Consider the following 25,753-nt stretch of genomic DNA (forward strand, 5'->3'; position numbering starts at 1 on the left):
GAAGAGGTTCTGACTCTTGTAATTGACTTTAGACCTGCATACATTGGCACATGATATAGCCCACGTGCATGTCTACCTGTGGTTAATTGTCAAATTTCTAGGACTTTAAACGGCCTTTGCCTGTCTAAGGCATTTTTGCCACGACTGACTTGACTACCGTCGACTTTAGCCATGATTCCGCGCTGGATGAGGTATTGTCATTCTCAATTTGATACTAGTTTCATCTGAAAATAGAGACTTTTATACAATCCGCCAAGGGGACAAACTTCATGCAGGCTCAAAAAGCAAGAACGCCTTAAACCGAATCCGAGCTTGTCAATGCTGCTTTCCCTTCCGCCAGGCTCAGTCAAATACATCAGTCGCATAACGCTCGTTGCGAATGCTACTGAACCACTCCTCCAACTCTTCATCGTTCATCGCCTTTCCATCGTCCAGTTCACTCTTCTCCCTAGCGGCATTGAGCAGAACATCCTTCACACCTTCAGCCACCTTGTTGGAGCCACACACATAGACCCTCGCCCCTTGATCCCACAGGCCGTACAGCATCTCGCGCTCCTGCCAAATGCGTTCTTGTACATACTTGGATCCGTTGGACGCTTCGGGCTTGCGGCTGTACGCTCGGTACATCTTCACGGCGCCGGCGGCCTCCCACTTGTCAAACTCCTCGCGGTAAAGATCATCAGCAGTGGGATCGCGGCACCCAAAGAACAGGATGGCCGGTGCGAGGGAGCGGCCGTTGCTGAGGAGGGTCGCACGTTCTTGGACGAAAGCGCGGAACGGTGCCAGGCCAGTCCCGGCCGCTACGCACAGAAGAGGGGTTTTATCCATGTCCACCGGGAGCTTGAAGCCGCCCTGCGAAGAACGGATGGCGACTTGTAGACGGTCGCCAGCAGTCAAGGTAGAAAGGTAAGAGGAAGTGACGCCGACATACCGGCCCTGTCCTGACAAGGCGGGTTCATCGAGAACACCGTATGTAATGGTAGCGACACCAGGTTCTACCAGAGGTGATGATGAAATCGAACTGGTCACTAACGTCAACACAATGATTCAAAGAGGGGAGTCATGCCTTGGCTTACTATTGACGGACTCGCATAGGAGGGAGCATGAGAAGGAAAAGGTTGAAAGGGATGGTCAGGGAAGGGAACTGTTCAGCAATATCGAGAACCGAGAGCCGCTTTGCCTTGATATTGGTTTCGTAGCCGTCAGTGGCCAGGAACTGAAGCATGCGGCTCACTTCTCTCTCCTTGGCAAGTTGTGATAGAGTCGAGATATTCTGCGATTCGCTGGTCAACATGTGCTTCAAGATGTGTTAGACGCCGCGACGTGTCCCAAAACTCACCCTTTTTGAAGCTGTCTGACACAGCTCAACGTAAGAGCTCAGAACATCAGAGACAGGACTACTGACGTTGGTCGGCAACGTCGTAGGCCCTGAAGCCTGGATGGTAATATGCGAGTCCCAGGAAAGGTGGAAGCGGCGCATCACTCTAGCGACCCTGTCTTTGGGGTTGTGAGGGAGCACGGCCATGTAGTCGCCAGCGGTGTATCGCATGTTCGTGGGAAGCTGCACTTCAATGTGTCTCTTGACCGGCCCCAGGTAACCGTGGGCAAGAGTGCGAGCTTCCAACACGAGCGCGTCTCTCACGTCCTGTCGGAGGGTAGAAGTCCTAGGGGTGGAGAAAGACACTGACAGACCGGCCTCGGCGATGCTGCTGTCGTCTCCTTCGGACTGTCCTCCAAACGCCTTGATGAGAGCGGGCCACAAAGTCTCATCCTCCCAGCCCTCAAAGTCGGAAAACATGTCTCGGTCCTTGGCATCCGTCGTGGCAAGCGGAGTGATTCGACGGGCTCCACGTGCCTCGAGCGTAGAGTCAACGAGCTTAGGGACTCGTTGATGCGTTTTTACCCAATCAGCATGGCCTAGAACAACAAAGGAATGTTAGAAACTGTAACCTCGAGTACCTTAGGACCAGCCAAATCTCACCGCAGCCGTAAACAGCATATGACACGTTCTCAAGTTCCTTGCCCTTGAGGTTCGCCATCCAATCGACAAAGAGCGCAGCGTTATGAGGCGGTTGCCCATCGTAAGAAGACGTTACAATGACGACGGGGCGATCTGTCGGGAGAGACTCGCGCGCGGCGTCGAGTGAGTCAACTGTCGCGGTGAAGCCATGCGACGCAGCGTCGCTAGCAAGTCTCTGAGCCATGAACTCGCAGGTGCCAGAGTTCGAACCATAAAATATTGCCAGATTCGCCTTCTTGGCAGAGCCGTTTCCGGCTCCTGTCCCATTGGTAGCTTCGTGAGCTTTGGGCTTCGGCTGGGCAGGCACCCCCCCGGTCAGAGACCCGGCCATCCGAGCTTCGAGCATCGACGGCGTCAACCCCTCTCTCAGAATGGCCCGGATATAAAAGTCTTTGGGCTTGATTGTGAGCGTTTGCGAGACTTTCAAGTCGTAGTTGGGGTCGTGCATAACGAAGTTGAAGTTCTGCATCAGCAGAGCGAGGGCGAGTACCATCTCTTGCCAGGCAAATGCCCTACCGATACACCCACGCATGCCGGTGCCGAAGGGGCTCCAGCAGTTGGGGAACTCCTTCATGAGACGATTGAAGTTTTCGTCCAGCATCCTCTCGGGCCGGAACTCTTCTGCGTCGTCTCCGAACACCTTGGGATCAAGATGGGACTTGGTCAAGAAACAGAGGATCTGCTCTCCTGGCTTGACACGGTACTTGCCACCAATGATCTCATCCTTGATGGCCTCTCTGCCGAAGCCAAAGATGGGAGCGCTATGCCGGAGAACTTCTCTTATGACCTGTTGATTGATGTTAGTAAGGAATTGAGAGAGGACCACAGCACATTCAGAGTAGTTTGCTTTATGTAATGTTTCGTAGGTACCGAACTAAAGGACGTCTGGTGAGAGGAGAAAAAGGGAAAACTTACCGCAGTCAAGTACTTCAACTTGGCGACATGTTCCACCTTGAGAGGCCCGTCACTCGCCGTGTTATCAACCTCTTCTTGTACTTTCCGGTATACTTCAGGCCGCTTCAGCAACCAGTACATGGTGAAGGTGAAGGTAGCAGCAGTCGTCTCGTGGCCAGCCACAAGGAAAGTGATCAAGTTGTCAATAATACTCTCATCCGTCATCTTACGCCCCGTAACAGGGTCAACGGTATTGATCATCGCCGTCAACAAGTCCTTTCGGCTGTTGGCGCCTTCCGGTTCTTTTTTCCTAGCCTCGAGAACCTCCCTCGCGATGGATCTGAGGTAGCTGATATTCGCCTTGTTTTTGCGATCTTCCTTCTTGTAAAAGACATGAGGCAGCACGCGCAATGACTTGTCGCCGGCTTCTTTCATGACGGCGTACATTGCTGTGATGAAGGGGTGCGTGTCCTCGCGGTAGTAGGAGTTGAATCTGTATCCCATTGAGCAAAGAGCGACTGTGTCCATGGTGAGCCTCGTCATGTCTTCGCCAATATGAATGGGGGTGGAAGATCCGTGACGCGCCCACTTGAGGGCAAGTTGGGCGGCGAGGTCGTGCATGTCATCAAACATGCCCCTGATGGCAAGTGGGCCAAAAGCAGACATCAACACTCTGTGAGCAACACCCCAATTCTCTTCCTCGACGCCTTTGGACTATGTTGACGTTAGATCGAAACAGCCAAAGACTAGATTTCGAGAGCAGTCATCGAACATACTGTGAATAGACCATCGTGCACTGCCTCGCGTAGCTCCTATGGCACGGTGTTAGTTAGTTGTCAAGCACTCTTCGGATTGTGAGACGTACGGTGAGTTCCCCTTCTATTGACTTTTTGAACCTGTTGTCATCGCAGCACTCGTTGACCAGTTCATGGTTGTTGACAAACACCAGCTTTTGACCAAGAATATCAAGCCTGTAGATAGAACCTACGAAGTGGTCAGCCAAGCTTCTCTCTAGTACGACTCCTGCTAGCCGCATCCCCACTTCATGGTAAGGTTACACACCATATTTGTTTGCCAGATGCACGAAGGAACCTAGAGGGTAGTCCTGGTCGATCTCTGTCACGTGTCCTAATACGGGAATCCGGGGCGGCTCCGGGATCTCGATAACGTTGTCCGGCATGTCAACGGCTTTTCTGGAAGACCTCCGCGATAGGGTGAAAACTCGTTTCCTCTTTTCAAACTTCCGGAGACTTTCTGATGACTTAGAGCTCGAGATGGACGACATGATGGGCCGAATGAGGGAATGGTCTCCTGCAGCCTATATAATAAAGTTCCAGCGAGCACATATGTCGTAATTATGCTGATATAGAGGCCCTGTGAGTCGATTTCCATGCATAATGGCACAATTTCGACGGCCGCCGGAGTCGGTCAGGCTGACGATCCTTCCCTTCGGTACCCTCGGGGACAGGCACGTTGTGGCTGAGGGAGTCGAATCCACAGAGTATCAGGCTTGAGAGAGTCGTAAGCAGGAAAAGGCCAGCATGCTGGCCAAGGCAAGAGATTGGGAGTCGCCATATTATCATCCGCGGGGACCGCGAGTGGAGATTCTTAGTTCCTTTGTCCTGTGCACTGGCCACGGCCGGTACTCCGCGGGCCTCCGTCTCCACTCTTCACCTTTGCTACACTGCTACCCCCCTTGGCCTTGTCCAGTGAACCTGACAGTCCTGACTAGCCATGCCGTACGATGACAGTTTGACTGATATAAGCACCGTGGCTGAGTCAAATCGCAATCAAGACCTGACGACAAGGCCTTCAGGGAGCCACAAATCTGCCTAGGTTATTCCGCCCTGCGCCGCGGTCCTCGTGCTCAACATCAACGCAAAGCTCTGGAGTAGACACTGAACTTATACCACTGCCAGATCCTCTCCCGATATGAAAATTCTTCTTGAATAAACGGCAGGCAAGAGGCTGCGGGCGTCTACTCGTGCTCTGTCCGAATGGAACCCTTGCCGAGTGTCCGAGGTTCTCGTGTTTCATCAAAACTTTCATTCATTTTAGGCGTTTAACAGAGACAGACTAGCCATATTCAAGTAGCAGTTATTTTTGCTCTGAAACTTCGGTAAGAAAATTTGCTACTCGATCGGCGTTGCGTCCTGGTTCAGAACATTCGAAAACGCAGTAGACTGTAGACATTTGCTACAGAAGAGCATTAGAGCATGTAGCAATTAAAGCCGCGGCAAAACACCCACATAGCAGCCCATTACCACAACAGGGCCAGTACAACTCCTTTCCGCACGGACCTGGAGCGATTGCCGGCCGAATCGGTCTTTCCCCTCGAACTCGTCGAGGCATGCTTGTGTCGCCGCATTAATTTTGTTGACAATATAGGGTGTAGACCGGCATTTGGTGACAGGAGTCGATAACATGTAGACCCCAATTCCAAGCTGTAAGATGTCAAGAGAGCTGAATAGTCGAGTGAGTTGTCCCAGCAAAGGAAGACGGTCTCAGGCTACACTTCAACATCACAGGGTGGGGCAAAGTAAGTTTTGACTTACGCCACATCCAGCAAACCCTTTTTCAGACGATGGGTTCATTGTACCAGTCAGATTCTTCAGAACCTTATAATTCTGCGTTTTGCCACCATGAATCACCCTGCAAGAGGCCCGCCCTTGGCAGCGGATGTTCCCGTTGTGGATGACGGTCTACGGAGGTATAATAAACGAGCTGGGTGGTATCTCCAGAAGATGGGTGCCATTAGCCTTTCCCAGATGCATTATGCTTGTAACCCTGCTAGGCGAAGTAGAGGTGCTCTTTGCTCTATTATCTGATTGAGACCTGCAAGGCTCCAGTTGTATTGGAGCGATATGGCTATCAAAATATTATCAAGAAACGGTTGGGAATTAAAGCTTTTTGGAGGCATAGCATCTTGGTGATCAGTCTCTTTCACCTTGTATCCAAGTCATCATTAACTTGTGTCTTTTGACAACTCTAATGAGTCGACTGAGAGTCGTATGTGGTCTCGACATCTTTCGATGTTCTATGTATGCTGTCCCAGGCACTATTGACATACAGCAACGATACGCCATCTCTAATTGTGGATTTCCTGTCCTGGCAACTGCCATCGCAATCAGGGTCCAAGACGATTGACAAGGGATGGGTGTGAGAAGAGATTCAAATGGCTCATCTCATGATGTACCATACGCTGATACCTATCTTAAGATGATTAGATTACTTTGGTAAAATGCTTGAAGCTGGAACTTAACTCTAGGCATTGTACATCCGAGGGACCTCGATGTTTTGAAAATACGTCTTTGTCTGGTTACGTTCGATTTGACTGCCTCAAAACAACCACAGCCCTGGCCGTCAGTACATGTACTGACAGGTCATCAGACACTCACTCCTTCAAGTAAGCAACCGCGCAGTCATGAGTACTAATCGAAGTAATTTGCCCGATGGGTACTGGCTGAGTGTGTTGCGAGAAAGCATAAACCCAGGAAGAAAATACAGGTTCTCTGAGGCGTGATTTAGGTTATGTAACGCTTGATAGAGAGATGAGATTCAGTCCTCTAGTTTGATGAATACGAAGAAGGGAATTTCTTGTTCTACCCACAAATCAAAGCTTCATCTAAGGTAAAGGTCAGAAGACCATGTCTCGTGACTAAAGTCCTACACCTTTTGTTACTCTGCCAGATGAAGGGTTGAACACCTTTGCGGGCTGTCATGACCATAAACATAGAAAAGTGTCAGCTTCTTCGAAGCACAAACGACTGAACTACAAACTCAAATGTACAAATTGATATCATTTCAAAAATTCACGGAATACTTAAAAACCCAGTTCTCATTTCAAAGAAGAAAGATTTCACTCGCGTCCCTCCTCATCCTTCATTGAATTTTCGCCGTGGTTTCCATCACCCCGTCTCCATTACGAACTGATATACCATCAACGATCCACCATGCAAGTGACGTCTTCTTCACTTACGCTCTTGCTCTTTGCAGTCACGGCATCATGCCAGCAAGACATTAGCAACCAAGAGACGGATTCCCAAGGCACGACAGCAACCCACCCTTGGTCCTTCACACCTTTCATTCCTGCCCCACCTCCCCTCATCGACGCCAACTTCGAAGCCATCGGAGATGCATCTTCACCCGCCACCCCGAACCCAAGCGTCACCCCAGCCCCAGGCATCGCCACAAACTTCAAAACATCTATCGTCACACCCGCCGCCCCGACGGCCCACCACCTTAACCCCCGCCAGTGGAGAAGCACCGAAGACAAAGAAAACACCGTCATGTGCCGGTCCAGAGCCCGCTACGACGTCCGCGCCAAGCCCTTCAATCTCTGGACCCTCCACGCCGGCATCCACTACCGCTGGAGGCACAAGTTTGAAATCCCCGTCGAGCTCAACAGCAGCAGCACCGACTACGAGATCATCCCCCGCACCTACCGCGTCCACCTCGACACCAACATTCGGGGGTACGCAAAGGACGGCCTCAACTGGATCTGCGACACCATCAGGGCGAGGAACTTTGGCGAGGTCCGGCCCGACCTGGTCCGCCCGGCGCCCGGCCAGCGCATCGAGGTCAAACCCGACCCGCGCATCGAGCTCCGGCCGCCCGGACATGTCGTCTGGTGGGGCGTCTTTTACGTCAAGGCGGACGATCCCGCCTTTTACAAAATCATCAGGTCGCATGTCGTAGTCAAGATCCAGCCGTTGTTCAACAAAATCGGCGAGCCTCTCCCGAATGATTGGGTGAACCAGCATGATGACAAGCCCCTGGAACCGGTGGTGAGGAACAGGCCCTTGCCCGGCTACTATCCTGGCCCTACATTGATCTGACGTCGCGACCGAAATTATCGTAGAGGAGTCATTTCCTCGTTGCGTCTCGCCAAATAGTTTATCAGGCCAGTATAGAAGCTAGAACAGCTTGGATGACGAATATCGGGAGTCTTTCAACCTAGTAGTAAAGCCATGGCGTTCAGTCTTAGACCGTAATAGTGGAGAGGGATAGACATTAGAGCCTGGAAAGCTCACAGTAGAAGACATTCGGCGTCAGTTTTATCCTCCATAATAGTAGGATGCTAGGCCTGACGTTGAGACTTCATCCGCTGGCACTGCCAATGCCTCTTTTTGCCATTTCCTGCCTCCCCACGTCTCAGAGTTTCGAGGTCACTTTTCCCAACCTCAGCACACCACGGAGCTTATCAAAAAAGCTCTTCACAAGCATTCTGCTATGCTCTTGATCTCGTCCGAACGGGTGGGGGCTTAGCTTGGCCGCATTACCTTGGGAAGCTCGGAGGCCACCCGACTCACGTACCTGGGGGACTAGTATGGCTGGATCGTTTCCTGGCTTCTCCCTAACCCTTCCTAGAGCCGAGTTATGTCACACACCAAAATATCCACGGAATGATACGCCGTTGGTCAACTACCTCCAAACTTTTGCTCTTCTTCAAACAGGGCCATTTTCGTATAAGACATTGCGCAGAATTGTGATTGCCGAGGATACAGATAGACGCGGGCTGCTCGCGTCCCCGCGGCTCTACCACGTAGGTACGCAACAGTTGCCGCGGGTTTTGCCTTGTCACTTCGGACGGAGAGGGAATCAAGCAAGGCCATCAAATGTCAAGAGACTCCATTCGGCCCGTAGGCCAGCCTTATCAAAGTATCACGCACGCTTCCACAATCCTCTCCTCCAAAAACAAAAGCCCTCGCTCTTTATGGCGACGCGCCCCTACTCCTCCAACTGGTTCTCCTCAAGTACCTCCCTCTCCGCCCTCGTCCCCTGCCAATTCACAATCTTGACAAGAATCGGAAGCAAGACGGCCAGGATCATACCCGCGCCCAAGAACCCAGCCGTGACGCCAAAGCCGGTATGATACGCCGGCGAATCCTTACTCGGCCAGATCCGGCTCCCGTAGACGCTCGAAAAGTTGCCAAACGCATTCACCAAGGCCAGCACAATGGCGCGCTTCTCGGCCGGCAAGCTCAGGACACCGCTCGTCCAGGACAAGATCAGCGGCAGCGCGGACCAGATGCCCGCGGCGACGAAGCAGATCATGACGTAGCGCACAAGCGGCGTCTGCACGGCGGCGCACACGACGGCGCACGCGAAGCCCAGCGCCAGCGGCGCGGCCACGTGCCACCGCCGCTCCTGGTGCCTGTCGGAGCTCCAGGCGACAATATTGAGGCACACGGAGGCGACGGCGTAGATGGGCACCGTCATGTACTGCGCCTTGACGGTGTCGTAGCCCAACGTCAGGGTGATGGTCGGGATAAAGTACGAAATCGTCCCCGCGCCGACGTCGAGCATGAAGAGGACGATGAACATGTACGTCCTCGGGTCCGACACGGCCGCGACAAACGCCTTCCAGTGGGAGAGGCGCGCCTTGTTCTGCCCGCCCGAGGCGATGCCGTCGGCGATGATGCGGATGCTGGCGAGCTGGCGCTGGGCGGGCGTCAGCTGCCGCGCCGTGGACGGGTAGTCGAGCAGGACGAAAAATGCGACGAGCGCGACGCCGGCGGTGGCGACGCCCTCGACGATGAAGAGCCAGCGCCAGCCCGCGATGCCGTGCGCGTCGTGGAGGTTGGCGGTGATGGCGCCGGCGAGGAGCCCTCCAAAAGCCCCTGAGAGGACGGCGGCCGTGTAAAAGATGGCAAAGCGCTTGCCCAGCTCGGCGCGGGTGTACCAGCACGACAGCAGGAACAGGACGCCCGGGAAGAAGCCGGCCTCGATGCAGCCCAGGACGAAGCGGAAGCCGAGCAGGGCGCCGTAGGTCTTTGAGATGGACATGAGGGCGCTCAGCGCACCCCAGACCAGCATGATGCCGGGGAGGAAGATGGAGGGCCGGCTGCGGCTGAGGATCATGTTGGAGGGGACCTCGCAGATGAGGTACCCAAAGAAGAAAATCGAGAGAACCCAGGCGTACCCATCGTCGGTGAGTGAGAGGTCCTTTTGCATCCCCGCAATCTTTGCGTTTCCCTGTGTTGCGTTGAAGCCATGTCAGCGGTTCGTGCGCCTCAAAGTAGCGTTTGTGAAAAGTTTCACGGGATGCCTCGTAGTCCCTTATCGCCATGAGAGGAAAAGCGTAGCGGATAGGATTGAGGTAGACTTACGATGTTTGTGCGGTCGACGTAGTTGAGAATGTACATGATCCAAAGCATGGGCATCTAGAGTCCGTGTAAGAATCCCTTCACTCAACGGCCTGTCTGGCGAGATGCATACCAAGTAGAAGTCAATCTTTCTAACGAGCTGCTTCTCCTCCTGCGTACCAGGTACGTAGTTCCTCAACGCCTCAGCAAGCCCAGCATCCACCTCGCTGACGATGGGCGCATTCTTGTCTTCCTTCATCTCGAGAGATTGCTTGCGACCGTTCTCGAAACTCATGGTTGCGACCTCCTCGCTCATGTGTCGTTGTCGTTGTTGTGTCGTCTGGTTTTTACGTCTGCCCTGACTCGGTGCGGCTGAAGTGGCGAGGCTCCTTATCTTGCCTCACACAATCCTATGTGAGGCAAACTCTAAAGGAAACTGTAAGCGGAGCAGAACGCGACGCGGTCTCACTCGACTCAACAGGGCGACTGGGGGCGTTCTTAAGAAAGAAAGAGAAGATCTTTGATCTGGAGATGACGAAGTTGGAGAGATGTATAACCTTCTCTTCGTCCAAACGCGGTACCATTCACGGCGACGTCTGATATTTAATGTCACAAACGCGATTCATGTCTAGTGCGTTGTGTCTTGCCCGGGGTATTCCGTCTTTGCCCTCTTTCCCCCACGGGGTAGACGGTAGACCAAACTGGGGAACGACCCAAAGGAGAACTAAAGAGGGGCCGCTAGAGGTGGATGTCGAGAACCCGCTTGATGGGGTGGCAGGTGGGCTGCCTGGACTTGTCACGGACGAATGCTCCGTCGTGTGCTCGAAATCGGACAATGAACCATCGATAATGGGCGATGATGGGACAGACGAGGCGTGATTGGACTGCGTGAGTCGATGACCGGATCCGGATCCGTACCAGAGGGGGGGAGCCAACAAGCGAGTATCAGCGCGGTATTGTGTCCGGGTTCAAGTGCTGGCCAGCTAAAGGCGGCGTTCCCTCCGATTGGTAGCGGGCTTCGCCCCGTCAGGGCTTCCCCGCCTTCAGTTACGTGAAGCTTGAGATGGACATCACCAACACTGCATATCAAATGTGAAAACCCAAGGCTCAGCGTGGGCAGCTCATTAATTATGATCTCATTACGTCGATGATACTATCGTCAGCCGGGCATCTGCGAGTTCAACAAGTCCAGCATGTTGAGCGGATATTGCTCCGGGCCCATTCCAAAATTGTTCATCATCTCTCCGCTGAACATCCACTGGTTCCAATCCTGACCCATCTCCCCTTCATTCCAAATTTGAGGAATCTGTTGGCCTGGTTGACCAGGCTGGCCGGGCTGGCCGCCGGCGATGTAGTGCCTCTCCTGGGGACCTCGTTCCTTGAATTTGTCCAGCATGTTGCTCAGACCCCGTCCAATATAGTGAGCCACATGACGGGCGCAGCGATTAGTTTCTTCCAATAATTGGACGACCCGCTCGATGAGAGAGACCACATCATCGTAGCGTATGTTCAGCCTGGCAGGCTTCCACTGCGCATGAACCTTCATCAAGAACATCGCAGCATACGCAATGGTCGTCAGCAGATACAAGGGCACTCCAATGACTGCTCTCCGCATGTCGGTGTCTGTTAAGATCAATTCTAATGCGGCAGACGCGCTTGCGATAGCGAGATTGATGAAATCGCGGCGTTCATCGGACATGGCGTATTGATCAGTCGGGTTTGATGGATTCAAACCCCTGAGGCAGATGGAAAACAAAAGGAGACGGGCAAAGTGATAATGGAGGATGACGCCCTTGGCAGGGTACTTTGATATGTGTTTGTCCGGCACTTATTACGACGTTAGCTGGGGCAATTTTCTGGGGCTAGGGGTTGAATGTCCGAGTCTCTCACCTAACCGAGTTTCCCACTGAAGCTTCCATCGACCCAGGTCGGCATCGTATCTCTTTAGTGCCTCAAACTCATCTCTGGCAACTTGCCTTGATGTGTCCGGCCCAAACGTGTGGAATACCCGACTCAGAATGATAAAGACACCAACCTGACTATGCAGACGATGGTCCGCTTGTGTGATGCCTGGTAGCAAAAGGAATGCCTCGTGATGTGTGATGGTAGCGTCCTCGTTAATGACTGGGGGCCTGCCATATGCAATGCTGAAGTGGTGGTCGCAGACGTAGAGTAAGTACCAAAGTCTAGCCTTCTCAACATGTTGCGGACCCTTATTGAGAGCTTTTGCGCAAAACTGATGAAGGTTGAGCTCCGTAGCGATCCGCACAGCAAGGCCAGACACCTTCCAGCTTATGTCTGACAGCCAGAATGCGCCGATACAAAGGCCTCTTACGTCGTCGAGACTATGATAGCGGTCGAACATGGTCTGGCTAGCCAGCTCTAGAAAAGTTGGGTAGCAGATATCGAAAGCTCGGCCTTCATCTTGCTCGTGCAGTGCGGTGACAGCAAGGATGGCGGCCGTGAGCAGAGGTGAAGACATGCGCGTGGCCGTGAGGTTGTCATGGACCAGCGCAATGCCTCCCCACAAGTACGCATTGAGGGTCCCACGGAATGTGGAGAAAAGCTGCTCGGCCTCTTGGACGCTAAACTTGCCCTGGGCGATGAAGTCGGGCTCTTGGGCCCGGCTGGATGGGAGGTGGACCCGCGCCCCAGGGTCGCTCCGGATGTTCCGCAGTTTGGTCACTTCAAAGAGGCTGGCCATTGGCGCACTTACAATAGCCTGGTCTTCGCCGTTGTCTTGCGCCGTGGGCTCCGGTGAATTTTCCCGTGTCATGGCCGTAACATCGGGGGGCCGAACGGGGGACGGTCCCGTGCCGGGGCTGCTCTGTGATCCGGCCACATTCTGTGGGCTCTGGGACATGCCGACGCCTTCATGGTGGAATGGCGGCACGGACACGAGCTGCGGCATACTCAGAGCGCGCCTCACTTCCGTCATGGAGGCCTGGAGGGTCTGGAGCTGCATCTCCATCTTGGTTTTCCACTCATTCTCGCTATCGAGTAAGGTTTGGAGGCTTTTGTTGACGACACACTGCAGACCAAGGCGAGAGCATCGAGCACATTGATTCTGGCCAGGCTCGATGCCGCACTTGATCTTGCGATTCTGACATTCCTGGCCTGTCTCTCGTCATGTATCAGCGAGCAGTCCTCTGCTAGGGTAGGTCATGCTGCAAGATGCTGCAAGGGAGTGGGAGTTCAGCCCGAGGCCGAAGGTTTGAGGATAAACTCACATGCTCGTATCTTTCTCGAAATCTTGGGCAAATGAGCTTGCTGACCAGAGGCCACGCCCGAGACCGCCGCCGATGACGGGGTCTTGTCCGGGCCGTCGATTCTCGCACGTTTCATGGTCCGTAGGGCTGGATAGAAGTCCGTGGGAATTTCTGGGTCTTGGACGGGAAAGTGGGCAGAGTGGACAGCAGAGAAGGGCGGGACGATGGCCGAGGGGAGAAAGGAAGGGAAACATTCGCCTGACAGCGTGCATCTTCTTTGTTTATAAGCGGGCCGGTCTTCTTTCCGTGCGGGGTTGGGACGCCTCCACCAGCTCAAACTCAGTCCCGTCCACTCGTCCACTTGATCACCGCAAGCGCTAGGCACTTGTCCTGCTGGCAGAGCCGGCACGGGCTAGTCCTGTTTTTATCTCGTCCCATTTGCGGGTGGGAGGAATGAAGGGTGTGGAGGACACCCCATCAGACTGGAAACCACGGGCCTGCCTGCAATCCACCTCGGGTGTCCTGTCCAGAGCTTCGCTAGAGACCCCCGGCCGCCGCGGCTGGATTTCTGAACCTTGGCCGATTTGGGGGTATGCAAGGTAGGGTATAAGATGACTGGGTCAACCGTGACTCCCAGCTTAAGCCAATCTCTCGTTGATTTTCGGAAGAAAACACGCCGACGGGTCGCGTCACATTAAGTATAACTCAATCGATAATCCATGATGGTTGCGACAGACACTGAAGCGACCCGCGTCGGCTTCATTGGCCTGGGCGCCATGGGCTCCGGTATGGCGTGTAATCTGTCAAAGAAACCGTCATATCGAGTTCAGGGGCACGATGTTTACCCTCCAAGCGTACAGAAATTCGTTGCGCAGGGCGGTACGTCTGGCGAGTCTCCCAGAGAAGTGGCGAAAACCAGTGATATCCTAGTCTGTATGGCAGTCAACGCACAGCAAATCGATGACATACTTTTTAATGATCAGACGGGTGCTCTGCAAAGTGAGTTGTCCGCAAGCACCTCAACTGCGGGCATCGAATTGACCTCATTCCCGTAGCATTGCCGGCAAACGCTACCATTCTTCTCTGCTCAACGGTGCCGCCGACGTATCATGAGGCACTGGCACCCCGGATTGCGGCAACGGGCCGGCAAGATGTTCTCGTCGTAGACAGCCCCGTATCGGGTGGCACGAAGCGTGCGGCCGACGGCACGCTCAGTATCTTCGCTTCCGGGGCCCCTGCAGCACTACGACGTGCAGACCGCGTTCTGCGTGACATGTCGGAGAAGCTGTACATCATTCCGGGGGGGCCCGGTGCGGGTAGTAAGATCAAAATGGTCAATCAGCTCCTGGTGGGAACACACATTGCTGCTGCGTCGGAGGCGATGGGGTTGGCCGCAAAGGCTGGCCTGAACACCCGTGAAGTGTACAACATCATCACAAATGCCGCAGGTAATTCTTGGGCGTACGAGAATCGTGTGCCGCACATGCTAGACGGCGACTGGACGCCGTTGTCTGCCTTGAACATCTTTGTTAAGGATATGGTGAGCTGCTTCCTCAGTTCCGTCATGAATCTGTGGCTCACGATTTTGAAAAGGGCATCGTCGTCTCAACTGCGAGAGCTCTACAATTCCCGGTGCCTCTTGCGTCGGTAGCCGAGCAGTTGTACATTTCAGGAGCTGCACACGGATACGGTGCAGATGACGATTCCGGTCTCGTCAGAGTGTTCCTTCCGGGGACCCCGAATGCTGTGAAGGAGCAGGCAGGCCAGCTGAACACACAGAAGAAGTTGACTCCAAGCAGTACACCGCTGGAGATTTCCAAGATTGGAATGGTGGGGTTGGGCGCAATGGGCCAGGGTATGGCCGGGTCTCTTCTTCGAGCCGGTTTTGCCGTTCACGGCTACGATGTATACGGTCCGGCGATCGACAAGTTCGCGGCCAACGGAGGCAAGGCCTCCAAGGCCAGCAGCCCTGCAGAGGCAGCCAAGGATGCGGACATCCTGGTCCTGATGGTTCAGAACGCGGCTCAAGCTGATGATGTTCTCTTTGGCTCTGGAAAGGCAGCGGAGACTCTTCCTGATGGCGCTATCGTCATTCTCAGCTCCACCGTCCCCCCCTCATTCGTTCGAGAACTCGAGGCCAAGCTCACAAAGACCGGCAAAGGCTTGAGCCTTATTGACGCCCCTGTCAGCGGAGGCGTGGTCCGCGCCGCGAATGGTACCCTTACAGTAAACTTTCGTCTCATCCACCCAAGTTGACCCTCATAGCTGACTTTTGCTCTCAGATTATCTCTTCTGGAGACGAGGCTGTTCTCTCCAAGGTCAACAGTCCCCTACTGGCGATGACGGGAACTTCAAGCAACCTTTGTCACGTACAGGGGGGCGTTGGAGCTGCGTCTTCAGTGAAACTCATCAACCAGCTACTGGCCGGTGTTCACATCGCAGCCGCTGCCGAAGCTATGGCATTCGCCGCTCGCCTAGGCCTCGACACCAGACGCGCTTTCGAAATTCTTGGCAGCGCTGCTGCATGGAGTTGGATGTTCGAGAACAGGGTGCCACAAATGCTTGATGCCGACTGGACACCACATTCCGCCTTGGCCATTTTCGTCAAGGATCTTGGTATCGTCCTGGATGAGGCGAAGCGTCTCACTTACTTCGCCCCAATCTCGTCAGCAGCTCACAATATGTATCTCGCAGGTGCCTCCCACGGCTGGACTAAAGAGTCTGATGCTGGTGTTGTTAGGCTTTGGGAGTTGACGGGCCTTTCTGTTTCTGAAAATGCTGGTCCCAAGGCCGAGGAGAGCAGTGGCTCGGTCGCCAATATTGCCGGAAATGAAGCAGGACAGGAAGAAGGCCTGCCCGCACAGAAAACGATCGAATCACTACCGGCCGAATACTCGGGCGATGTCATCAGCTCAATTCGCAAGGTGGTCGACAATAGCGAAGTCCCGGTTCTTGTAGTCTTGGACGACGACCCAACAGGAACGCAAACTTGCCACAACATCGATGTCTTGACCGTGTGGGATGCTGCTACACTGAATGACGAGTTCAGCCTCAAACCGACCGGATTCTTCATCTTAACAAACTCTCGTGCACTGCCCTCCGCCGAGGCCAAACAGCTCATTGTGGAGATTTGCCGGAATGTCAAGACGGCGGCCGAGAAGGCCGGCAAAGCTTTTGAAATCGTCCTTCGCGGTGATTCGACACTACGTGGCCATCTTCCCCAAGAGCCTGAGGCTGCTGAAGAGGCGCTTGGCAAGTTTGATGCTTGGGTTGTCACCCCTTTCTTCTACCAAGGCGGAAGATACACGATCAACGACGTGCATTACGTCAAGGAAGGCGACGTGCTGGTTCCTGCAAGTCAAACGCCCTTCGCTCAAGACGCCACATTTGGATACAAAAACTCAAATTTGCGCAAGTATATTCTGGAGAAGTGCGGTCATCGCTTCGATGAATCGTCCTTCCTCTCGGTCACACTTGAGGATATTCGCGTCCGAGGACCCGCAGGTGTCACCAAGAAGCTCCTTTCAGTAGCACCTTGCTCAAACACAGTTGTCATCGTCAACGCTGCAGCAGAGTCGGATATGCACATCTTTGTGGCAGGACTACTCGAGGCCGAGAAACAGGGCAGAAGATATCTTTACCGCACCGGCGCTGCCTTTGTTTCGTCTCGACTAGGAATCAAGGGGATTCCGCCTTTGACCATGGCAGACCTCGGCGTTTCGATCCAGGCCGGGACCAGGCAGCCGGGTGGATTGATCGTCGCCGGCTCTTACGTTCCCAAGACGACGGCTCAATTGAAGGTGCTCAGAGATAGAAGGGGCGACAAGTTGGCAGTGATCGAACTCGACGTCGCCGGGCTCATCGAGTCTGCTGAAGCGGCTGGGGATGTTGTTACTGCAGCTGCGGCCGAGACAGCCAACAAGCTTGCAGCCGGCGAGGACGTCCTGGTCATGACGTCTCGGGAATTGATCAAGGGAGACAATGCGCTCAGCTCGCTCCAGATCGGATCCAAGGTAGCCCGGGCCTTGGTTCAACTCGTGGAGCAGATTGATGTACGTCCACGATACCTCATCGCGAAAGGCGGCATCACATCATCCGACGCGGCCACGAAGGGTTTGAAGATGAGACGGGCTCGAATCATGGGCCAAGCGGCTCCGGGTGTCCCGCTGTGGAAGTGCGATGAGGAGACCAGCCGGCATCGCGGAGTGCCGTACGTCGTTTTCCCTGGAAACGTTGGCTCTGACAGCACGCTCGCCGAGGTTGTCGAGTCGTGGTCGATTGAAAATGTTGCATAGAAAATTTACATAGAAGCAGAGCAAGCGTAGCTTATAGTAGGTGTGTATCAAGTACCGAGGTGTTGAGATATTCTGGATAGTGAATAGACAGAGAATGAAGACCCGTAAGTGTTGGTGGTGTTGCTGGAAGCAAGTGCAGCTGGGAATGTTCGGGGATAACAAATCCGACCGGGTGAGGTAATCAGACTGACGTGACAGAATCTGTACTAGCGCAGGCCCACCTCCATAATCGGGCCAGTCATTGAGCGTTCCATCCCAGGCTCCCATGGTCCACATCTGCGTCTCCAATTCCTCATGTTCAGGACTCCATCAGTGCCTTTCGAGTACTTCGCTCTTAGGTAAACTACGTTGACAAGTCTCCAAGTTATATGACTCAGCTACCACGTATCTCACTTCTGATGGCAGACAGAGATCAAGCCCTTCTCCCTTGTTAGGTGTTCTTCCCAGCGATATTGAAGCTCCCCGTATCATGACTCATCCGCCCCGGTTTTCCCACCTCAATCGATTTAGCCAGACAGCAACTCGCCTCGCAGATTCCACAAGTTGAACGGCCAATATTTTGTAATCTTCACATTAAGCTACGCTTGGGAAACCCTTAGATTCAACCGATGGATAGAAATGGCGGCCTCAGGGCTATATCTCCTGCCAACGAGGCTCCAGAGTCCCCAGAGCTCATCAAGACTGCAGAGGATCTCATCACCCGCTGCAACAGAATATGTGACGAGCTCGAACACATGCGCCTTGCCGTGGAAACGCACGCCGCCAGGGTCAACAATCACTGGCACGCCTACATCCCCGGCTTCAGCACATTTTGGCAGACCAACGCGAACCAACGCACTCGGGCAGAAACCTTGCTTCAACGATGCAAAGAACCACACGAGCCAGGTTCGGAGGCTGAGGGTTCACTGTCTCGAGACTTCAGGCTTATAGAGGGCGAACTCTCATCGTACGAGAACCACTGGTCAGCGATCAAAAAGTGTCGCTCCATCACTTGGTTCCGCTTCGCTGTCCCCTACTCCAAGCCAGATGGGCAACAAAGCTCGGTTTTCGTCAGTGCCATTGTCGATAACGGGCACGAGTGGATGAGGGTGCTCAGCACCACCGAACGGGCTCTTTTGGTCCAGATGGCTGAGGCGGACTTTCCGTGGGACAAGCCCGATGACGAGGATGACGACACCGAGCTCGATGAGGTTGTAAATGATGAAGAAACCCAGATTGAGATTCTGAAGAGTGCAAACCAGCTGTTGGCTGCCGCGCGCGAGATACATGGGGGCTATCGGCATCGTGTACGAATCGTGCTTCCCAATATCTACCGTGGTAATGTACCTGCCATAGACAGGTTCCTGAAAAAGATTGAAAGTCTCGGTGACGAGGAAGTTTCTCTTGCCTTGGAATGCGCTGAAGAGAGTCGGGCTCCGCCCCCGCCTCTCAAAATCGCGATACCAAACCTTCTCAGTCATGGAGATGCTGCAAATGCACCACCGTTGACTCCCCATCTGAATATCGATACCTCCATCTTTGTGGCTTTAACGACAGATATCTCCCACAGCCACAGCTCCCAGCGGAAGTGGCGACCAAAGATTCTGGAAGACGTAGGGGATGAAGCCGAGCATGGTCCCAGGCTCCCAAAGTCCCTTTACCCTCTCCTTCGCGGTCACACGCTTGTCTGCACCCGAGAGGCCGCAGAGACATGTCTGCGGATGGTCTACGACGCGTCGACAGAATCAGAAGTCTCCCGAATAGAGATACTACTGGGGCAAGAAACGCTCAGAGGCAAGCAGGACGACAAGATGACGTTCCTTGAGCGTGTTTTGCGACAGGACGGATGGGCCATGGCGCAAACGGACGTCGAGGCAACGGAGAGGCGACGTCGGAACCTCACTGCAGAACTGCAGAAGCTGTCTTGCCATCCAGTACCCGAAGACCTACAACTCCCCATCCGCATTGTGGAAGACTTCCGCAGGGAACACGTGACAGAAGAGGTCCGCAAGGGTACACTGCCAAAAGTCGCGCTGGCAGTAGAACCTACGCTGAACGAGACGAATTGCTCGTCTTTCCTGTACGGCTGGAAGACAAATTACACGACAATAACATGTAATCGTCATGCTGTGAGACGATTGGGCAACCTCGTCAAGAAGATGCGGTGGTCTCGAGACGCGGAGGCGGCTCCCATCATTGCCATGGACTGGGCTCGTGGTCTTGCCAAGATCCCGTTCCCAGGAGAGGTGTTGGTAGACGGTCCACTGGAGCAGGACTAGAGTGATACCTTTCTCTTTCAATCTCTATCGGCTCCTCTCATCAAGAACTGCTCTGGTGGATGTTTTGGAAAGGTTGAAGGTTACATGCCCGGCAGGGATCGAGATGCGACTGGTAATGTTCACCGCGACGATGCGCCGAGTCAATTGGGCCTACGGAGGCACCCGAGATATTCAAGTAGGTAGATGGTACTAGGCAATTTGTGGGATGTTCTCGGACGTATGCTTGCCCAAGTTGCAAAATGCCGCGGCGACTGAAAGGATCTGTCCTCAAAGGATTCGGTGATATTTGTAAGCTCTTGCGCAAGCGCAATTTGTCAGCACTAGGAACACCCACTAGACAAATGAAGATAAACGTTTTGTATAAGATCAACAAGGCTGATCCCATTCCTTGTTTTAAGATATCATCGTAACAATATCATATCTAGCAAAATGGTTACCATTCCAAACACGCAGGCCGAGGCCCTGGCTTGGCTTAATTATGTGGGTGCAAATGCCATCATCTAGAACACTGTGCTCACTCGACAGAAAGTCTCACGAAATTCACGACTCTCTACGAACCACGGACTTCGACAAGATCTACTCCAAGAATGCCCAACTCAAATTCACAAACTTTCCCATCGCCGAGGGTCTGCATGCTATCAAGCAGATTATGAACTCAGCCTTTGCACAACTGTCGTACATGAAGCATGTCACTCGCCAAGCTGGTAAGTATGAGTGCTAGACGCGGGCCTTTCCGGGTGATACTGAAATCTTCCAGATAAGGTGGACAACAGAATTTGGCTCACCGTGGACATCACCTACCGAGTCAAGGGCGACCCTGACAATGAGGACATTAACATTCCAGCTGCGGGCTTGGTCACGATTGTGACAGTGGGCGAAGAAGCTGGAAAGATTGCGCGATTTGATGTCTTTCTTGATAACACCACTGTCAGAGAAAAGATTGCCGCTTACGCAGAATTGCGATCATAGATGTGTTGGAATTTTTTCTATCATAAGGCGGAGAAAATCTCCTGAAATATTGATCAGGCTGCCAAACTATACGAAATCAAACCTCATTGGGTTGGGTTTAGTTCATGGGCCAAGAGTGCATAACATTTCCAACTTCTTCTTAATCTGGCTGATATTGACAACATGGAATGCTATTAAGACGTTTATAGCGGATGCAAAAATCTTTGATCCTGACCTGTATAGTAAGTAGAATCTCGGCCGCAACGTGAAATAATCTGCCATTGAGATTCGCTGGCATCGAGAAGAGTGCTATGAAACCATCTTTGAGGTGCCATCGGCTTTGCCAATCGGGAAGGTATGAGAGGAGATTGTTTCCTCCATCTCTTGAACCGATATAAGAGCAGATTTTGTTGACTAGGTTTCTTTGCACAAACCCTACTTATGTCGTAGACTTCACTGAACGTCCCATATAGGCGATCGTTAGATGAACACATTAATTGCCTCTCCGGCCGTTGCGAGACATTCAACCTGGTTGGCACGATAACGGCGGGCGATTCTCTGTAGTTGGATAATCATCCCCTCCTACCGCTACTGGTTCTACAGGAAGTGTTTGTCGCTCCGCAGCCAGGGTACACTGATTTACCCCAAGCTCGAGAGGCCTCAATCCGGCAAAGTCAATGGAATATGAAAGACTGTGAGGCATATGAGTGTTTACGGAAGCTTTGATGACCTAATTTACAAAAACAAAGATGGAATGCGGCACAAGGTCATAATTTCCATTTAATCCCGCGGCAGCTTTGACTATTCTTACGACTTAGAGTACACAGTAATGGGCATATGAAGTGGGTAGAAAGTGGCTTGTATTAACCTCAAGTGAATAGAGGAAGAGGTCAAATTTAAATGCTGCGTGATAGTGAGGGCCATATGACAAGCATATGGCAGACGTCTTTGTCTGTGCTGATACTAGGCCTTAGTTCGTGATAAATATTTTACATTAAGAGCAGAAGAGAAGGGAAAAGTGTATCAGTTGTTTCATAGGAGTGCATGAATTTTGAAGAAATTAACTTCCCGCACGTCAAGCTACGATATCAGATGACGATGACTAGTACTCACTTTTCGTGATGCAAAACAGGAATATGGTATCGCAAGGACTTGGCTGGAAGCGAGGACAATTTCGAGCGATTACACACCATGTAATTCTATGAGAGCTTAAGCACACCCAACCAGTGTAGTTAGGCAAGAATCTCCACGCTTTGAGGCCTGATAATGCACATTATCATTGGGAAGGGCAGAGAAGCCACGTCAGCACTGTATGATTCGTAGCCCTGTTTATAAATCAAGCCTTGATTGGTCTTGTCAAGCCTTTGATGCTATCGAAGTAACATTTATGATTGGGTCTGAAAACATGGGTTCTCTTCAAATGCACAACATATATCCTGAAGGTTGGATCACTGCCGTACCAGAATGTGTGGCAGGACCACTGATCACACTGGGGCGGCTGTACATCCTAAGTCGAGGGGCTGCTAGACCTTCAATCGCAAAGTTGATGCGAGTCCTGGTGCTTCTTGCACTTCTTTTCAGACAAATTCGAGGCTGAGTGTGGCCGTTGGGCGTTGGGCAGGAATGATGCAGCGGTGAAGAATCAAGAGGACTGAGGTCGCGCCAATCCTATGTTGACTCTTTTCCGCCTTGTATTGACAATTATTTAATGCTGACTTCTGGCCTCAAATTGAACATGACGGCCACTTAGATGAGCTACCGAAAAGATCATAACGCCATCACGCCTAAAGAAGCAGAAAGGATGTCTCTTCGCACTTCAATTCCAGATGTATGTTGTGCCTCCGTCGAGATCCTACTGTAAGCGGCAGCTACCCTTCTCATCATTTCCCAATGTCTCTCACTCTCCGTCCGAAGAATTTTGACTGGGACCGTCCGCTAGTAAGCTTTAAGTGGGCAGATTCGTCGTTCATCGACTTGTTGATCGACGTCCACGAGGCCGCTGGTACCCCTCTAGAGCTCTTCCTAGGCATTCCCGATCACTCTCCGCGCCATACCAACGAATTTCCAATCTTGAATGCAATTTGTCCGGACGACATACTTCTAGCCATTAGGGAAGAGGCAATTGTGTTCCCAGATCATGTTGTGGTCTGGCTGCACGATAGAAACCTCAATGGGGGCTCTCGTCTTTATAGCGGGGTCAAATCAGCAAGTGAGTTTCACCAACTACTGAAGCTAAAAGTAAGCCAATCCTTACACTGCTCGCATACGACGATGCTGTGGTTGAGTATTCACATAACTATGTGTGCAGCGTTTCGATCAAGATGGCCAGTGCAATGTCACGACCAGATTGATGTAAGCTCAAACTCTGTGTATTGGCAATGCCCGCATCTGTTGACTGCAAATAGGCACATTCCTAATCCTGATCAATGGACACTTGGCCCTCTGATTCTGACGGCTTCTCAGCTGCAGATTCCCGTTTATCGAGAGCTATTCATGAGACATCTGGAGGGGGATAGTCACATTAGAATGTCGTTTTCTGTAAGCCGACTTAACATTGGATCTGACACACCTAGAAGACCGCACTATTAACAATTTCCAGCCTTGTCGAAGGACTTTTGCACTCCAGTTCCATCTGCCATTCTTTGCTTGGCGTAAGTCGAAAGTATCCCGCCGAGACGTGCGATTAACACCGGATGGGCTGCCGATAAGAGAGACAACCGATGTTTCGTTCCTCTCTGCGTCTTTATCAGGAAGTACCGATGTCGAAGAAAACGCGTTTCTTTATGAGGCTCAGAGCTCACTTGCAGTTTTTGGTTGGAATCGTGCGAATTGGACAGCTTGCTCTCTCGCAGATACCTACTTCTATCCCGATGCACTGAATCCGAATAATGAGGAATTCCTAACCTACTACGAGAACGCTGAAGAAATCGAATGGGATGCGATATTAATGGCCGAACTACTGGTTGACCGCTTTTTCTTCAACGATCCGCGGGAGTACTTCCGAATGGCTCTGAGAGTCCGCGGCGAGAAGTGCAAGGATGAATGGAGGAATGTTCTCTACCACATCAAAAGCGGCATCCACAAATATGTAACGAAGTTCTCCCCATCCTTGTTGAAAATTGCAAGTTCTAATCTAATCTCCCTTTCTATTACAGCTGCGCGCTCCTCACCTTCCACGATTGCGACAAAAACAAACACTTGGTAATGCTGAAGATCAAGCAGAAGCCATAGAAAAAAGCGAGGCTTGGGTCAAGGAAGTCAACTCGATTCTGACCCGTCTCACTGGAACGTTGTCTAAAACAATCATGGCGTGGGATACCTTTTCCCTTCGGGACGCAGCGCTTATTGAGCGATCTTTTGAGCCGGAAAGCTCTCTGCATGCTGAATTCCAGCTTCACGATATTGCGGTACTGGCCGACGAATTCAAAAAGATCCAGGTCGATCTAAAAGACCTCGAAAGCTTGATTGAGAAGTTCAAAGCACAGGCAAGTATCTCCTGCTGGAAGTCTAAACTGGCAGATTTTCTGACGCTCGAGGTTCAATAGTTGAGCTTACATGTTGCCGTCGGCGGCAACAGAGCGATTATGCTCCAGCAATGGAACATCACTCTGGTAAGTGGAGCCTTAGTTCTTCATACCTTGAATGCATATGTGTACCATTCATAGAAAGGCCTCCCACTGACAAAAATTTACTTGCCACTTTCAGCTGCAGTTCGTATCACCGCTAGCTCTCGCTGGAAGTATTATGCAATCAGGCATTGTCTTCAAGCCGGCTATCCTATGTTTTACTGTCCTGACAGTAGTATTAAGCATCATAACATATGGTTTGAGACCGGCCATGACGTGGAACTCCCAGAGACACATGATCAAAGAAATCGAAAGCAGGAAGGAAAACACCAAATTGTGTGATTCAGTCGTAGAATTAGAGGCATGGAGCTCTGGGGCTCTCCAGTCCGTCTTTTTTAGGCCACCCCGAAATCGCCTGACACAAAGTCAAACACGAGAAGGACTTGTCTAGACTGACAGAAGTGCACTCGCTTGTAGGATAGCTAAGACCTGATAGAGTTCAAGTTTGAATTTAGTCTTAATACGTAAGGCGTATTCTCATTCTACATTGTTCACGCACAAGTGAACACGCATATCTTCCTCGCTTCTTGCCCTCATGCCTTTACCTTCCGTAAGGTACCGAATCATCATGGGACTTTTAGACGTTTTGCTATGAAAAGTGAAATGAAAATTTAGGGTTTAAGAGAGAATCTATGATGAGTATTCACTCAATCATCAACCCTTTCTTCAAAGTCTCAGCCCTTTCTTATTCATAGCCCGAAAAACACAAGATTAATAACTCATCAGGTTGCTCTTTTAAATCCGTCAGTATATTGAGCATCTGATGAATTTGCAAAAAGGATGTATCCATGTGCCACCGGTCGGTGTGTTAATTGTCCAGTCTGCCTTGTACCCCGAACTCGCGTGAAGTATTTTGATAATTTTCAGCGGGTAAAGAATTACAAAATACCTGATTATTGGGCCCTTCTTCAGCGTGGACTGGGATTGTTTGTCTGATATGAAAATACCACATCCCTTCCGAGTACTATGAAACGAAGTACGCTAAAATCGTGGGTGAAATATTCTCTATCATTCGCTGTCTCTTTACAGCAGGACAAAGGTGGCTGAGCAAGGCATACCCAGCCACAAGCGCTTCTTGGGCATCTGTGGTACATGCTGCGGCATATTTTAATGTAGGCTAGCACGTGGGTAGGTAAGGTATCACACAGAAACCTGTGCCTTCGATCATCTGACTTCAGCTGTACTTGGTAACAGTGCAGGCTTCGACGATGCCGTCGGATGCCCGGCTGTCAAATGCTACCCTTTTTTTCGGTTTTTCCCGTACTGGGAAATCATCAGGGGATTCGGTGGCTGGTAGATGTCTCACAATTCCGGTCTCGTAATTGTAACAGCCATCTTCTGACCCCGAAGGACTCACCCAGCCCCCTCTGGTTCATATTGAAACTGCGCTTACATAGAAAACTTCTCTTTGGCTT

At 52.1% G+C, this 25,753-nt stretch overlaps 8 protein-coding genes across 8 annotated transcripts; 5 read left to right on the forward strand and 3 right to left on the reverse strand.

The window, feature by feature from the left end:
* Positions 1-342: 342 nt before the first annotated feature.
* Positions 343-4,199, reverse strand: CORC01_11288 (cytochrome P450; the record flags this gene model as incomplete). Its single annotated transcript, XM_022622914.1, has 8 exons — positions 343-1,021; positions 1,077-1,273; positions 1,340-1,917; positions 1,982-2,807; positions 2,936-3,628; positions 3,691-3,726; positions 3,780-3,898; positions 3,977-4,199. 8 exons carry the CDS (start codon positions 4,197-4,199, stop codon positions 343-345), a joined length of 3,351 nt encoding a protein of 1,116 aa, XP_022470588.1.
* A 2,668-nt stretch (positions 4,200-6,867) lies between these two features.
* Positions 6,868-7,752, forward strand: CORC01_11289 (uncharacterized protein; the record flags this gene model as incomplete). The annotated part of the gene is made up of 1 exon (XM_022622915.1): positions 6,868-7,752. One exon carries the CDS (start codon positions 6,868-6,870, stop codon positions 7,750-7,752), a length of 885 nt encoding a protein of 294 aa, XP_022470589.1.
* Positions 7,753-8,644: 892 nt separating this feature from the next.
* Positions 8,645-10,318, reverse strand: CORC01_11290 (major facilitator superfamily transporter; the record flags this gene model as incomplete). Its single annotated transcript, XM_022622916.1, has 3 exons — positions 8,645-9,892; positions 10,027-10,080; positions 10,136-10,318. 3 exons carry the CDS (start codon positions 10,316-10,318, stop codon positions 8,645-8,647), a joined length of 1,485 nt encoding a protein of 494 aa, XP_022470590.1.
* An 843-nt stretch (positions 10,319-11,161) lies between these two features.
* CORC01_11291 (uncharacterized protein) lies at positions 11,162-13,347 on the reverse strand (the record flags this gene model as incomplete). The annotated part of the gene is made up of 3 exons (XM_022622917.1): positions 11,162-11,829; positions 11,893-13,119; positions 13,233-13,347. The coding sequence occupies 3 exons, from the start codon at positions 13,345-13,347 to the stop codon at positions 11,162-11,164; spliced, it is 2,010 nt and encodes a 669-aa protein (XP_022470591.1).
* Positions 13,348-13,933: 586 nt separating this feature from the next.
* On the forward strand, positions 13,934-17,506 carry CORC01_11292 (uncharacterized protein; the record flags this gene model as incomplete). Its single annotated transcript, XM_022622918.1, has 4 exons — positions 13,934-14,210; positions 14,267-14,751; positions 14,805-15,437; positions 15,494-17,506. The coding sequence occupies 4 exons, from the start codon at positions 13,934-13,936 to the stop codon at positions 17,504-17,506; spliced, it is 3,408 nt and encodes a 1,135-aa protein (XP_022470592.1).
* A 608-nt stretch (positions 17,507-18,114) lies between these two features.
* Positions 18,115-19,764, forward strand: CORC01_11293 (uncharacterized protein; the record flags this gene model as incomplete). Its single annotated transcript, XM_022622919.1, has 1 exon — positions 18,115-19,764. One exon carries the CDS (start codon positions 18,115-18,117, stop codon positions 19,762-19,764), a length of 1,650 nt encoding a protein of 549 aa, XP_022470593.1.
* A 429-nt stretch (positions 19,765-20,193) lies between these two features.
* On the forward strand, positions 20,194-20,733 carry CORC01_11294 (uncharacterized protein; the record flags this gene model as incomplete). The annotated part of the gene is made up of 3 exons (XM_022622920.1): positions 20,194-20,244; positions 20,294-20,468; positions 20,522-20,733. 3 exons carry the CDS (start codon positions 20,194-20,196, stop codon positions 20,731-20,733), a joined length of 438 nt encoding a protein of 145 aa, XP_022470594.1.
* Positions 20,734-22,602: 1,869 nt separating this feature from the next.
* CORC01_11295 (uncharacterized protein) lies at positions 22,603-24,257 on the forward strand (the record flags this gene model as incomplete). The annotated part of the gene is made up of 3 exons (XM_022622921.1): positions 22,603-22,921; positions 23,565-23,800; positions 23,868-24,257. 3 exons carry the CDS (start codon positions 22,603-22,605, stop codon positions 24,255-24,257), a joined length of 945 nt encoding a protein of 314 aa, XP_022470595.1.
* Between the last annotated feature and the right edge of the window lie 1,496 nt (positions 24,258-25,753).

This window comes from Colletotrichum orchidophilum, assembly GCF_001831195.1.
Source record: "Colletotrichum orchidophilum strain IMI 309357 chromosome Unknown Scaffold_120.1, whole genome shotgun sequence".
In the NCBI taxonomy this organism is placed as follows: domain Eukaryota; kingdom Fungi; phylum Ascomycota; class Sordariomycetes; order Glomerellales; family Glomerellaceae; genus Colletotrichum; species Colletotrichum orchidophilum.